The 15661-nt window shown below is 33.0% G+C and overlaps 2 protein-coding genes across 2 annotated transcripts; both read left to right on the forward strand.

Annotated features, from left to right (window-relative positions):
- The first annotated feature begins 4630 nt into the window (after positions 1–4630).
- On the forward strand, positions 4631–7876 carry LOC108200711 (cysteine-rich receptor-like protein kinase 43). The gene is made up of 6 exons (XM_017368951.2): positions 4631–4859; positions 4973–5106; positions 5270–5480; positions 5972–6206; positions 6294–6444; positions 7176–7876. Exons 1-6 carry the CDS (start codon positions 4799–4801, stop codon positions 7620–7622), a joined length of 1239 nt encoding a protein of 412 aa, XP_017224440.1. The 5' UTR covers positions 4631–4798; the 3' UTR covers positions 7623–7876.
- Positions 7877–12542: 4666 nt separating this feature from the next.
- On the forward strand, positions 12543–13848 carry LOC108201477 (uncharacterized). Its single transcript, XM_017369755.2, has one exon. It carries the CDS (start codon positions 12783–12785, stop codon positions 13833–13835), a length of 1053 nt encoding a protein of 350 aa, XP_017225244.2. The 5' UTR covers positions 12543–12782; the 3' UTR covers positions 13836–13848.
- Positions 13849–15661: the final 1813 nt, after the last annotated feature.

The following is a 15661-nucleotide window of genomic DNA, read 5'->3' on the forward strand; positions in this document are numbered from 1 at the left end:
ATTCCCGATTTTTATAATACGGTTGTGATGACAAAAATGTTTAGATTAAAAGAAATGAATCAATTGTTAATTCGATTAAAAAATTGTTTGTTCCCTGGTTATGAAGTTGTGAGTTGAAATAAATTCACAAGTCGGATATATATATCGTTTAAATTGGTTTAAAATCCATTAATATCACTTCTGGAACATGAAATTTGAAGTAGTCTATGTCACTGATGAATTTTTTGTTTTATGAGAGGTCGGGGAAAAGATCAATTCTTCAAAGTTTTGATGGTCCGCCTGTCCGGATGTGCTGTAGTCTATCTATGTCATTAAAATTGTATTCTTGCGTACGAAAAGTTGTAATCAAAGCGATAATCTATCCATGTCGAATGCAGCGACTAAAGCTTGACTAATTGGGCCAGTTTGGTGACCAATTCGAAGTTTATTAAGAAAAAAAGGGGCTATACTCTCTAGTTCTGTTTTAAAATCAGTGATTAATCCGATTAATTCATGATTCTTGATTTGCTGAACTGATTAAATATTCGATTAATTCTTGATCTATCCAAATAATCTCTGAACAGTTCAATTAATTTTTTATTAGTTCTTGTTCCGTGATTCCAAAGATTAATTCTGATTTCCGCATTTTACAATAGTGTTCCCAAATTTCAAATACTTGTCAGAGTCTTTAATATTTATCGGAGCAGTTATTGTTATAATTTAAGAGCAAAAAATGATTTTCTGTGTCACCATTATACTCTCTCATCTCATAATAACAGTCGCTTTGACTTTTTTCACATAATTTGAGGTGTAAAAAAAACGTAATTCTATATATTATTTTTCAAATTTTCTTTTTCTGAACAAAAGTATAAATATTTTAAAAAAATAAATTTGAAAAATAATATGTCAACATGTTTTAAATATTTTTTTAAAAAAAATTAAAAATCTTTCATCTAACCAAAGGGCATGTCGAAATGTCCCACAAGAAATTACATAAAAATTTTGATGTTTGAAAAGAAAACACTCGAAAGAAAAATAAAATCCACGGAACTAGGAAGAAAGGATAACTTTCATTCAAAAAAGTTTTCCGACTAACCAAAGGTCACGCAGAAATGGCTCCGGAAATTTAGACAATAAAACTTTAATGACCGAAAAGAAAACGCAGATGAATGACCAAAATCCGCAGAAAAGGAGAGAAGTCATCAAAATGACATAATCGTTAATTAACCACAAACAAAATCGCAATATACGATCAAAAAGCCATCAGCTAGGCACTCCCTCGAAAAGAACACAACAATTTAAAATAAGATACAACAAGTCTAAAACACAATTTGCAATATAAAGCCTTATATATCTGGTTATAAACGAATCACAAAATTTAATTATGAAATATATAACCAATAACAAAGGACATATATGACAAATATATTTAAAAGCACTGAAACAAAAAATTTTGTACTCATCACATTATCGTGGGTCAATTCACACGATCTTTACTTTGAGAAAAGTCACTTGATTACATTAAAATTGGTGAAATTATTATTATTATGTAATATTAAAAATTATATTTTGGTGCTAAAGTGCTAAAATGATAAAATGTTTTCAATGATTGATTATCAAATTAACTTATTTTTTCAAATAATAAATATATTATCTTACCTAACTTGACACCAAGTATCTCTTCATTTTCACTTTTGGAGATAATACTTATTTTTCTAGAAATAAATATATTAATTTTGAAATATAAATAAGCCAAACGTCACTAATATTCAAGTAATAAATCAAATTTTAATTAAATTAATATAAATAATTACGATCATATATATAATTCAAATCAAATGGAAAATTTATAATTATAAAAAATAAAACTTAACAATTTATATAATAACCGCTGCTTCATACGAGTTAAAGGCTATTCGTTTATTAAAAAATAATAATGAATAGCGTATTACAAGAAACTCCAATGAAAAATCTTTCATTAAAAAATGAGTTGCATTACATATCATAAATTAAAAAATATAAATAATCTCATGAAAATATCAAACCCCAATCATCATCTCTTCTTGGTCGTTATTTATAATTTTAGCCAAACTCTTGTGAGATGATATTTGTCAAACCGCTAGAAATCTATAGAAAATGCCGCGTCATCAACTATCATATTAAAATAATACATTCTATTCAGAATTTTGAAATAATAATAACATGTTATATATATTTAAAATATAGCTAATCAATCTAGACAGTAGCATCCTAACAAAATGTATTATAGATTCAGCAAATTTTACATAATATCTTTGAAGTCCAATTTAGCCAACTTGATAGTATGGTGTTTGCCCGTCTTTATTACTCTTTCTGTTCCATTTAATTCTATACGTTTCTTTTTCACTGCTCGACACGCACTTCAATACTTTTATAAAATATAGTTCTGTAACTTATTTTTAAAATTTTCTTTTTCCGAATAAAAATATAACATTCAAACTTTTATTCAGAAAAGAAAAATCTTAAAAATAAGTTATAGAACTATAATTTACAGAAGCATTAAAGTCCGTGTCGCGTCCCGTCCCTCAATGTATATAACTCAGGGGGACGGAGGGAGTACTTATTCTACACAAATAAGAAATTATTTAAGGAAAAACAATTCTTATTCACATACTATCTTTTAAAATTAAATGTTTAGAAAACATTTAATATTTTTTATGAGTATATATTTTCAGAATAAAAAATATTTATACATCCCTTTCCAGAAATAAGTATCTCAGTGTTGAAAAATAAATTAGTCCATTGGCACTATCAAATCAATTTCTGATTATAAAATTCAAATTAAATAAAAAAATATATTATATAAATAAAAAATAACAATCGTATGATAACCGCTGCTTCAAAACGTTAAAGGCTATTTGGACTTTGGAGTATTGCTAAGACCAACTCCAACCACAAATCCAAATTTAGATACCGAGATTCAAATCTTACTCCAATTATGTGATCCAAATATAGATCCAAATTCACTCATCCCTGTAATATTCATATACTTTGATTTTTTATATTTTAAAAATGATTAACTAATTTCATCATTAATTATAATAATACAATTAACGACTAGACAAAGATAAAATATTACAAAATAATTCGAAAAAGTTAAAACGGTACATAAAAATAAATTAAAAGCATTAAAATATTATATTAAAATACCAATTCTCAGAATTAGTATATTTTTCCCACAAATGCTCAATAAGTGTATTTTGAAGTTCAAGATGGGCAATATTTATCTTTGATTTTTCTGTAGGGATTAATAAATTGTTGAAGTTTTAATTTATAATTAATCATTGTTTTAATTATATTCTAATCTTAATTAATCTATCTTTAATAACATTAACAAAATCATCAAATAATAAAAGTAATAATATTTTAATGTTAAAACGATTTGGATCAGAGAATAGTAGTGATCCAAATTTGGACCAGTACTATTCACTGATCCAAATTTGGATCACTTTTTAGTCCACGGTTGGAGTGGTTTGGGGCAAAACCGTCCCAAATTTGGATTTTTGGATCACGGTTGGAGATGCCCTAAGCCGCACAGATTATGGGAACTATTTTCGAATTGCATTTGAAAATATATATTTCAATTTAAATTATGGATTTCAAATTACATGATTTGATATGTCATTTGAAATTCTCAATTTTATATTAATAATTGAATATCTTAGATTTTAAATTAACTTTAAATTCAACTTTTTATGTATAATTAAACATGTCATTTAATCAAATTAAAAATTTCAAATGAAATTAAAGATCATTTATTTTCTTTTCTTAGTAATCTGTAGTCTGACTTTACGTAAGCTTCCCGTAAAACTTAAACGAATATAGAATAGTGTAATAGGAGTATTTAAATCTGATCTCTTATCACACTGCAAAATTTACTTTAGTTAATGATGATTGACTTTGAACATCAATACGCGATCTAATATTTCTCTGTCAGATCGATTCAATAATCTATTTACGCATTTGTTCACATCTAGAATTTTATATCATACTTTTTAGTTGTCAGCTGCGGCCGACCGAAGAAATAATATTTTATTACCATTGCTAATTTGACAAGCGCAACATACCGCAGGGTCAAAACCAAATTGTCTAAATAAAACAAACTGCATTTCTAGCTCCTTCCTTTCAAAAAAAAATTAAATAGAAGCATACATTTGTTTATAATTTCGGTGGATCATGATTCCGAAAATCTGAAATTAGAATTAATCAGCTAATCCATCAATTCAAAATTTATCCAAAAATATCATATAAATCAATTTTTCTTAATAAAATTAGAATATAATCAGTAATCAATATAAAATTAATCAAAAAAATTTCAATAAATTGAAAATGCTTAGAACACTGTGGGCACCTCATAGACACCCACTTTCTTTCGTCATATTCTCCGCATAAATCAGTATTCAAACTCGAAATTTTAAATGTCACGTAATGATATTATTTTATATGATTAAAATTTACATAAAAAATAATAAAATTTAACAGTTTCCCTTTTAAGAAAACCGTACATCATAAATAGTGTAAATATTCGAAGAATTAACGTGCACTTGTGAACCACTAGTCTTACCAGGAGTCAACGTGCTATATGCATTGTTTGTATCATTCCAAGGTCTTTATCATCTTCACTCTATGTTAGAAAGAAAGAAATATTTGAATGATTCCACACTTTTAAAAACAAGATTGCACGCTGGTGGAAATTGTTTATATATGCTGATGATACCATAAACTCATAAATTGTTAAACAAATATTCAAGAATTTCATGATGGGCTGTGGATATTAAGCATGACCAAGTCCAGAAGCTTTCTTCAAGCTCTCAATCCCTTCAAATCTCGTTCAAGAAGAGGTACAAAATCTATGGCCTTGTGTTTAGATATGAGTTTTTGTGATCAAGCATGTAGAAATATTATATGTTTGGTTTTGTTATTGACTATTTTTTTGTGTGCTTTGGTTTATAAGGAGGAGAAGAGGATGTGGAGACAGTTGCTTCTCAAGAACAGAAACAATTCACTTTGCATACCTTGGTGGTTGCTACCAAGGATTTTCATCCCAGTAATAAGCTAGGACAAGGTGGCTTTGGCCCAGTTTTCAAGGTATTGTCTTTAAATTTTGGGAGAACTGGTGACTTAACATGAGACGGCAGTTTTTTATTTGATCAACCCTTTTATGGTTTTAAAAATGGGTTTTCGGGTGAAGGGTAGGAATTGATAAGCATGGTGGAGATATTGAGCAGTTTTTGGGGGTTTTGATGTGCAGGGGAAGTTGGATGATGGGAGATTGATTGCTGTCAAGAAGCTTTCGCAAAGCTCATCTCAAGGGAAGAGGGAATTTTTGAATGAGGCGAAATTGTTAGCCCGTGTTCAGCATCGAAATGTTGTTACCTTGCTAGGTTATTGTGCTCATGGTGTTGAGAAATTGCTAGTGTATGAATATGTTGCTAATGAGAGCCTTTACAAACTTCTATTCAGTAAGTCCTGTATTTTCTTGAATACATATTGATTTTTGTGGATGAATTTCAGATGCTAAATTAACCAAAGTATAAAGCTTTAATATAGTTATGTGTAGTTAGTTAAATGTTCACTTAATTCAGTGGTGATTATAAACATTTTTCGGTAATTCTTCAATTACAGACTATCTGGTATTGGTTTTTTTCCAGATAAAAGGCTATATGATTCTTTTCAGTGACTGACCCCGTGTTTAATCTAAAAAGTCCTTATCAGTCTCACTTCAGTTATTTATATTAGGAAATGATTAGGTTTGGTTTATGTAATACTAATTAGATAGTCGCTAGGCCCCAAGAAATCGGTGTACTGATTATATTTGGATCCAATGGCCTCATGTTTGATCTCTCTTTAACTGTGATTCCTGGTTCATTAATATTAGAATTTCCAACTTGGTGGATATTTGGCTATGCATAGAAATTGATTTGGACTGATGATAAATATAATGTTGCTACAGAATCTGGAAGACGAGAAGAATTTGATTGGAAGAAAAGGTATGACACGATAACAGGTGTTGCTCAGGGTTTGCTTTACCTACACGAGGATGCACACACTTGCATCATCCACCGGGATATTAAGGCCAGTAATATTCTTCTAGATGATAAGTGGAGAGCAAAGATTGCTGACTTTGGCATGGCAAGACTCTATCCTGAAGATAAAACCCACGTTAACACCCGGGTTGCTGGCACTACGTAAGTTTTCATCAATTGGCTATATTGTTGTTATTTTGACCTGTTAATATCAGAAAACTAAATTAAGGCCAAATTTTATGTGAACAGCGGGTACATGGCCCCAGAGTATGTTATGAATGGAAATCTATCTATCAAAGCAGATGTCTATAGTTTTGGTGTTCTGCTCCTGGAAATCATCAGTGGACAGAAGAATTCATCTTTCAACCTAGATCCTGATTCCCAGAGTTTACTCGATTGGGTAAAAATCTGATTTCATCTGCATTTTTTTTTATCCAACACCAAGTTTTTGTGTCATCTATTCCTGAATTAGAATGAATCTCCCGGTCCTCGTAAATGATTGTTCCTAAGGGGCCTTATCAATGTTAAATTAAAACAGACATTAATTTTAGTAGGTAGCGTTAAACACATAAAAATTTTGTCTGATCTGTTCAGCTCGACACTAAATTGTGTCATGCTTTGTTATACTTTCATCCCATACTAGAAAACATTTAGCTGCTGGTTGAATGTGTACAGAAGGCATTAGCTCATTATAAAGTATGATTGAAATACGAGGATAGAAGGAAAAGAGAGAGAATTCTCCTTGCTGTTTTTTTGGATCATTAGTTCATTTTGTTGAAAGCTTACATAGGTTCAAATTGTAGAAGTAGATAGACTTGGAAGTATAGTCAGAGTTACATAATGTTTATGCGTATTTGATGCAGAAATTAACTATTCCGCCTACCACACAGATAAATGCAGGGCATACTAAGTTAGGCAAGGGCACAAGTTATGTATAATAATTGGAGTTTTTACAATTTTTTTTGGTTCTAGACTCTAACTTAGCAATCTAATAATGATGAAGAAAACATGTACCAATACTTGAAATAGAGCAAGACTTACATTACTTTAATAGGTTCATGCCATATGAATGCTGAAACAACACAGCTCTCACACATCTCACATAGTGGTCATCTTAATTTTCCACTGCAGGTATACAAACTTTACAAATTGGATAGAACTTTAGAGGTTGTGGACGCAGCATTGGCTTCTACAGTGGTTCCAGCACATGCAGAATTGTGCATAAAAATCGGATTGTTGTGCACCCAATCTGATCCTCACTTACGTCCTACCATGCGTCGAGTGGTTGTAGTGCTGTCACAGAAGCCAGTAACACTTGAAGAGCCAACAAAACCAGGATACGTTGGTGCAACGTATAGAAGGAACCGGAGGCATAATGCTTCTTCTTCCACAGCCAGGGCCAATTCTAGTTCTCAGTCTTTTGGTTCACTCACAAATTCCAACACTGCTTCTCTATCGGCTACTGCTACAACTAGCGGTACTGCAACTGCAACTGTTACTGAAGCTGCTAGGAGATCAGCTCTAACAAATTCTTCAAGATTAGCAGACCCTCGTGGTAAGCGGCCTGTGGAAGATTAGGTTAGTCCAATTTATTCGGTTTTTCGGTGTTATTCTTTGAATGTAGATAATAGGTTGTTGGTAAATGCACCTTCTTAGGCAAATTGTACTTGTTAGCATCCTCCAGAGGCTAGTTTTACTCAGAAACAGGACATTGAATAATTTGTCAGAAAATGAAGAGAAATAGAACAGTTTTTTTGTAAGTTGGACTTCAAGATTGGCTACTTTGCTCTGTAATGGAGCAAGCCATGAAGTTTCAAATGTTTTTGCACGAATTGGAAGAACAGCGTATTAACATCTATATTCAGTTAAATAAAAAATATACGCCAACTTGTAATAGTTAGTATTGGTTTTTCCTCGCAGAACACATACTAGTTGGACGGATTTTTCTTGAATTTTTAAATTTAAAATCAAAGATACAAATTGAAGAAGGTTAAAAGATAATATTGAAATATATTATTTTGAAAAAAAGTTATAAATTGTAGAAATGATAATATAGGATAATTAGAATTATTTTTTAAATTTCAAATTTATTCGATAAAAATTTCTAATCAATTGATAAGTCTAAAAACCAATTTTTAAAAACCAAATTGAAAATAATATTTATCATTTTATTTTAAATTTCAGATGTAGTATATAGTGTACGAGTTTAGTATATTCAAATTTTATTTTATTCTCAAATTTTGTATCATATTATATATGAATACAATACAATAATGAGTAAAATGCATAACGTGTACCTGTAGTTTACAGCTTCTTTAACTCGTGTACCTGTAGTTTCAATAATGCAGATTGTGTACCCAAGCTTTCGAAGAAGCTACACATTGTGTACTGCCGTTAGTTTTTTAGTTAACACCGTAAGGTTAGTATAGTAATTGCAGCTTGAAAACAAAATAAAAGTCCCCAACGGGTTGATCCATGTAACCGTTATGTAGCTTTAATTGTAATCCCTAAAAGTGCAGCTTGAGTTTGAAGAGCATGGAGAGAAGTGGAGTTCGAAAATACGATTGTGGTGAATGGGTTGTTCAACGAGTTGCTTGGACAGAGCTTAACGCTGGGGGAAGGTTCTTTGGTTGCGTGAATGGAAGGAATGGGTGTAACTACTTCCGTTGGTTTGATCCTCCTGTTTGTGACAATGCACGTGGAGTGATTTGTGGTTTGTTGCGTCGCATTAAGGAACACGAAGATGAGCTCGAGCGTTTGAAGATGGAGCACATGAATGAACTGCAGGCAGTGAAGAGGACAAGCAATTGGTTCAAATATGTTGTGTTCGTTGTTGTCTTTTTGTTTGCATCTCTCATAATGTAGTTCTGTTAGGTGTTGGTTGTAAAAAGATAGTTGTTGTATTGTTGTTATCAGTTTATGTAATGACATTTTGGTGGAGCTATATATAAGATTTAAGTACTAATTTCATTGATTGATGGAAACCAGATCATTACGATCATTACAAGATCACTTGATTAATAGAGAAACAACTGATTACAAACATTAAAAACAAGCTTAAAATCACCCCCCAGCCATCCCTGACTTCCCCTACATCTCAGCTTGAAGAACACCCCTGATTGCACTTGGAGGATCCACCATCGAATTGACCCCCCCATCAGCAGCAGCTAGGCAGAGGTTTGCCAGTGCAGAAGCAGCAGCATTTGCAGATGGAGAGATGTGGTAGACATGAAGGTCTTCCCAATTCTCACTCAAGAGACCCCTGATCATATCCACCAAAAGAGCCAGTGCATAGCCGGGATCAGGGTTCATGATGTGCTGCAGAGCCTCTGCAGACTCACACTCCAGAACAGCACGAGTCTTCTCCCTCTCCCATGCCTCTTTCAAGTCATAAAACACACTCCAAAGCTCTGCAGTGGTAGGGTCTGCCAAGCCTATCATCCCTCCACAACCTCCCTCCCAAGCTCCCTGGCTGTTTCTGATGACACATCCTACTGAGGCCTTCATTTGAGCCCTGTCAAAAACTCCCTTCACATTGATTTTGTAGTAATTGGAGATTGGCTTACTCCATGAGGCCATTTTTTTGCAGTGTGTTTCTGTGTTTGTCTTAAGCTAAATCTGCTTTTTTAGTGTGTGTAAGTGAGGTTCTGGATGCTCAATTTATAGCAGAGGTTGTATATGTGATGCATGAGAAGTGGTTGTATTGTATTAATGCATGGTACACAGCTATAGGGCTTGCAAGTTACAATGCAATTGACTATGACCATGACTGAAGTGACCAATGCATGTAGTGCTGGTATAAATGAAGCAAGAAATGTACAATTCAAAGCTTTGAAACTGCTAAAGACTTTAATTAGCTCAATTTATAAGAGTTAATTCCAATGCCATTCTTTTTGCTCTACCAACAATGTCTATACTAACTTGACATCTCCAGTCATTCACTATTTTTTTTTGAAGAGCTGGTATTGGCCAAGTTGGATTCATTCTAATATCATTCTCATAGTGTTCTGCAATCCATCTTGCAGTCATCTGTGATTGCTTAAATGTTTCAGAACAAGTATGAGTCCTCATGTATGTCTTTATTTGATAGGTTCCTGATTTCTGCATTGGAGATGCATAGATTCTCCACTTACAAGTTTCTGTTTGACAAATAAATTTCACCCTTACACCAAAGTTCCTCACTTGCTTGACAGCCCTTCTTTGCCTAATGGCCTGATTTCTAACTGCATTCCTAAAGGACATAGCACTACTAAACACCATGCCTGTTTGAAATTTAGGATCTGTCATGTCAGTTGCATCATTAAAGGCAGGGTTTGAAGATTCCTCATCATCATCAGTACTATTGCCAACCCACCTTTCAATATCACTGTCACCACAATCACTCAAATCAGATAACACACCAGCCCCCCCTTCTCCAGTCTCTCCTCCACCCTCTTCTTCAGCCTCTCCTTCAGCCTCTCCTTCCAAAACATCTCCCTCATCTGAGAAAATTAATGGTGTCTGATCAACTGGTTTGTTCTTATCAGGATCATCATTTTTCTTCAAGTTTGATCTAACTTTCTTAACAACTGTTACATCTTCATCAGTGCTATCAACATTGGAGCTATCATCATGAAAAGATAGATTATCATCACCTTCTTTATAATGATCTACTTCAATTACATTATCCAATACCCCATCCTCATCATGTGGATCACTAAAGTCTACAAGAATGCCTTCTAACTCTAACAGTTGCTCTGTTTCTTCATTATCATGCTTTGCAAGGTTAGGGTCACCTAAGAAATTAAAGTCCAACCATTCTGCAGGAACATAATTCTGAGATTCTTCACTCATTTGGCTGTTCAGGGAGTACACATACATTACCCTACATGAGTCCAGATAATTACACATATTCATAACATCTGCATCACAGGCCATGGGGAACAAGGACTCTTCCATTTTAGAGGATGGTAGCTTGTAAAACAACTCAACATTTTCACTGAGTTCACCACATTCTTTGAACATGCTCAAAATCTCTATGAGGCTAATCTCATCCACATCACAGTGGTCCACATATCTTACATGACCTTCTACATAGTTCTTGTGGTTTGCTTCAAATTTACCCCCAAATATACACTTAATGGTAAATTTTTCAGGGGTCCCTGCAAGATCAAGAAATGGACTAAACTTGCATGTAAAAAACACAACCCTAAACAAATCAAAACATCTACACATCCTTGCCTTTGGACCACTGGTCAACTACATTTAGGTCAAAAAAAAGTCATTTCACAATAGCAAAACATATACCAAATCGAAAGCATTCAAACATATAAACTCAAATACAACATCAGTACAAACATGGACATCCAAAATAAAGATAAAATGATGGAAGAAAGCGTTAGGGTTTTGAGTGATAAACTCACTACTGTAATCAGGAGCTTCCTTAGGCAAGAATAGCAGATGATCAACAAAATCTCTTAAAACCCAAGGCATGGTTACGTCGAGCTTGTAATCAACCTCTCATCCAGTTCTTGGAGCCGTAATGAAAGCACTCGTGTGTGTAATGAAGATGTAATAAAGGCGGGAGTAATAAAGGCGGGTGTGTCTGTAAAAGGGGCGCCAAGCTTGCCAACTTACACTTTAGCCACCCACCTTTCACACCCTTCACAAGCAACTTAACAGAGTGTTAACGGCTGTTAAGGTGAGGTACACATGTTGCAGCATCTCGGAAACTTTGGGTACACAATATGCAACTCGGATACTTCAGGTACACAGTTTCAAGTTTGTGCAAACTACAGGTACACGTCTTGCAGTTTACTCTACAATAATCCATTAAAAATATATGAATATATTAAATTATGTGATTTATTCATATAATGACCAGTAGTATATTAATTTAAACGATTTATATATAACATACAAAATACTCATTTATTTATGAATTTATTTAGAAAGATGTTATGATAATGCTGCGGAGCGCGATTTATAAACTAGTGTCAAGAAAGGTAATAATAATCCTTATATATGCGAAATTCCTTAAATCAATAGCATACAATTTGTTTTATTATCCCAAATCGATTATATTATATTCTACTGACGGTACGACAAATAAATTGGGTATAAGAGCAGCCCCAGTGGAGTGCCCAACTCCTCATTGGGCCACGCAAACTGACATGGGCACATAAGATGCACGTTGGAGGAATAGAAATGAAATGGGCATGCCCACTTTCCCGGGCAGTGGCCACTTCAATTGTTTATTACAATTTAATGTCTTTTTGCCTTGTTTTACTTTTTACTTTTGTTGTTTATATTTTGTTTGTTATCTTTTGTTTTATAACTTGGCATGCATACATTACAGTAATATGACCGTTTAACTAATAACGTAAACAATCAACGGTTATATAATTTAACGGCTATATTTATTTGTAAACTAGTCGTTGGATGCTAGAATATATTCGTTTTTACCATCTATATAAACTTGTTGTATCAGTTCTTACAATTCACACCAACATGAATCAAACACCCACAACAGAAAGCTTCACAGAAGAATTCACTCAAGAATTTATTGATGAGTTCTGTGATGACACTAAAAATAATCGTCGAGATGAGCTCTTTGATAAAATATTTGGGCAGAGCTCAACATCCACGCCTCGAAGAAGTATTTACAGAGATCGTGAAGCAGACCATCAACGTCTCGTGAATGATTATTTTTCACCGAATCCAGTATATCCAGAAGAAATATTTCGACGAAGATTTCGTATGGGAAGACATGTCTTTCTTCGTATTGTGGATGCTGTCTCAAATTTTGATCCATACTTTCAACAAAGATTTGATGCAGCGGGAAGAAAAGGTTTATCACCTTTACAAAAGTGTACTGCAGCTATGCGTATGTTGGCTTATGGTATATCTGCTGATGCTGTTGATGATTACGTTCGTATTGGAGAGAGTACTGCAGTTGAAGCCTTGAAAAAATTCGTCTCTAATATAATTACGTTATTTGAAGGTGAATACTTACGAAAACCGAACGAAAATGACGTGCAACGTCTATTACAAATGGGTGAGGCTCGTGGCTTTCCTGGTATGATGGGGAGTATTGATTGCATGCACTGGCAATGGAAAAATTGTCCAAAAGCATGGAAGGGAATGTTCATGAGTGGTCACAAAGGAGTTGCAACAATTATCCTAGAAGCGGTTGCTTCATCCGATCTATGGATATGGCACGCATTTTTTGGAGTTGCTGGATCAAATAATGACATAAATGTTTTAGATCGGTCACCAATATTTGACGAAATGCTGCAAGGTCGTGCTCCAGAGGTAGATTATACTATCAATGGAAATAATTATAATGTGGGATATTACTTGACAGATGGAATATATCCTGAATGGGCAACATTTGTTAAAACAATACCACGTCCACAAGGTGAGAAAAGAAAATTATTTTCAAAATTTCAAGAAAGTCAGCGAAAAGACGTTGAGCGGGCATTTGGTGTGTTACAATCCCGTTTCGCAATTGTACGTGGTCCGGCACGCTTTTGGGACAAAGAAGATCTTGGAAGAATCATGAGAGCATGCATCATAATACATAATATGATTGTTGAAGACGAGAGAGACACGTACGCCACTCAATTTGGTCCCCTGCCAACTTACGATGATGCAATAAATGGTTTATCACAACCAAACCTAGGCGAAGAACCTTTTATCGCATACGAAACGTATATTCAAAACACTATACAGATGCGTGATAAACGGGCACATCGTCAGCTACAAAATGATTTGGTTGAGCATATTTCCCAGTTCGCTAATAATCGTTAATTTCTATTTTGTAACATTTTAATTTAGTGCTTTCGTGTGATGTATTTTGATAATTATGTGTTTCCATTCATGTGTTGTTTTTACATTTTTAGTATTATTATGTAACCTTTAAATTTAATATTTGTGTAAGATGTTTTTAAATTACTTTAATTTTATTACTATAATTGCAACATAATAAAATTATATTATATTCGAATAAAAATAATTAATTACTTTAATAAAAATAAATTATTTGAAAATATAATATAATATGATTTATTGGGTCCTACACATTAAAAAAAGCGGGCATAGCATTGGAGTAAGTTGGCCATTTGTTTCGTTTGGCCAACCCAGTTTGACGTGGCACATGCGGACCCCAGAAAAAGATAAGTTGGGCAGCCCAACATTGGAGCTGCTCTAAGCCCAAGGCCTGCCAGTCTGCTTAACGTGCATATGGTTCGCATTTGATGTTTGGGTCGTCGGATGAATATCCAGTGACCCAAATTATAAGAAACTCATTTTATATGTCTAATGCGTTTTGAGACTTATCGGGTAGAATCTAGATATACTAAATTTTTGTTATAATTTGGATCGCTAGATATTTATCCAACGGTCCAAAAATCATATGCGGGTTAACAGCGCCGGAGGGACCTGCACCCGAGCCCCAAACTATATAGGAGTTGTTTGGTTCGAGGAGTGGTATCGGGTTGGAATGCGGAATCGGGTTATAGTGGTATGGTTTGAGGTATTATATCTGATATCATGTGTTTGGTTGAGTATTGGAATCAATATATACAATTTTAGTAAAAAATAAGTTATTATTTATATTATTTAAAAATATTAATAAAATTATTAATGTCATATATTTTTGCATTATTGATTTAATTTTGTATCAAACAATAATATTTCATCACTTAAATAGAACAAAAAAATAAAAAATAAATGAATCTCATACCTCCATCTCATACCCACTCCCCACCTGGGTATCAAAATCCCATACCTTGAGGATTTAAGATATGAGTTTCAGATTTTAATTTTCTCAACCAAACATCAAGTATGGGTTTAGAATGGACAAATTTCATATCTGATTCGAGAAACTCATGAACCAAACGACCCCTTAGGGTATTTAGGCCTACAAAAACTTCAACCGAACATATATATTATTTGCCTATTAGATATATAAAACAATTATTATGACTTAAGAAATTTAAAATTTATTAATAATCATAGACACTATAAGCAAATTTATATTTTGTGTTGATTCCTGAATATAATTTTCATCACTTTAAAAAGTTACCAAACAACATAATGATTGTATCAAAATAAAACATAACTTATAAAATAAATTTATATCATGACATGTACTTGAGAATAATTTGTTAGTTAGAATCAAAATTTAAAATAAGATCAACTTTAATATATGATAAATTTTATATCTAAATAACAATTAAATAAATATATTAAGAATAAATTAATATAATCAAATAAAAATATATTACTATTTTTATAAATGATAAATTTTAGAAATTTATTTAAACTTGGACTTGTCATGGTCACACACTAAACTAGTAGTATTAATAATGTGTATACATTTTCTATGTGCCCTGAATTATTCCTCCAAACTCCAAAAAGAAACGTTTCTCGATTAATTAATTTTGGTCCAACACCTGAATGGGTCCACTTTCATAAATCTAAGCAAGTTCTCTGTCAACCAATACCAATCAGCCCTCATCCAGAGTATCATACACCTGCACACACCAAATCTTTTTTCCCCGATGTCCTTTAATTTTCCGAAGACCAAAGCTAAAAAGCAATTTAATATGCTAAAAATTTCCACGTCATCGATC

Source organism: Daucus carota, chromosome 9 (assembly GCF_001625215.2).
Source record: "Daucus carota subsp. sativus chromosome 9, DH1 v3.0, whole genome shotgun sequence".
Classification (NCBI taxonomy): domain Eukaryota; kingdom Viridiplantae; phylum Streptophyta; class Magnoliopsida; order Apiales; family Apiaceae; genus Daucus; species Daucus carota.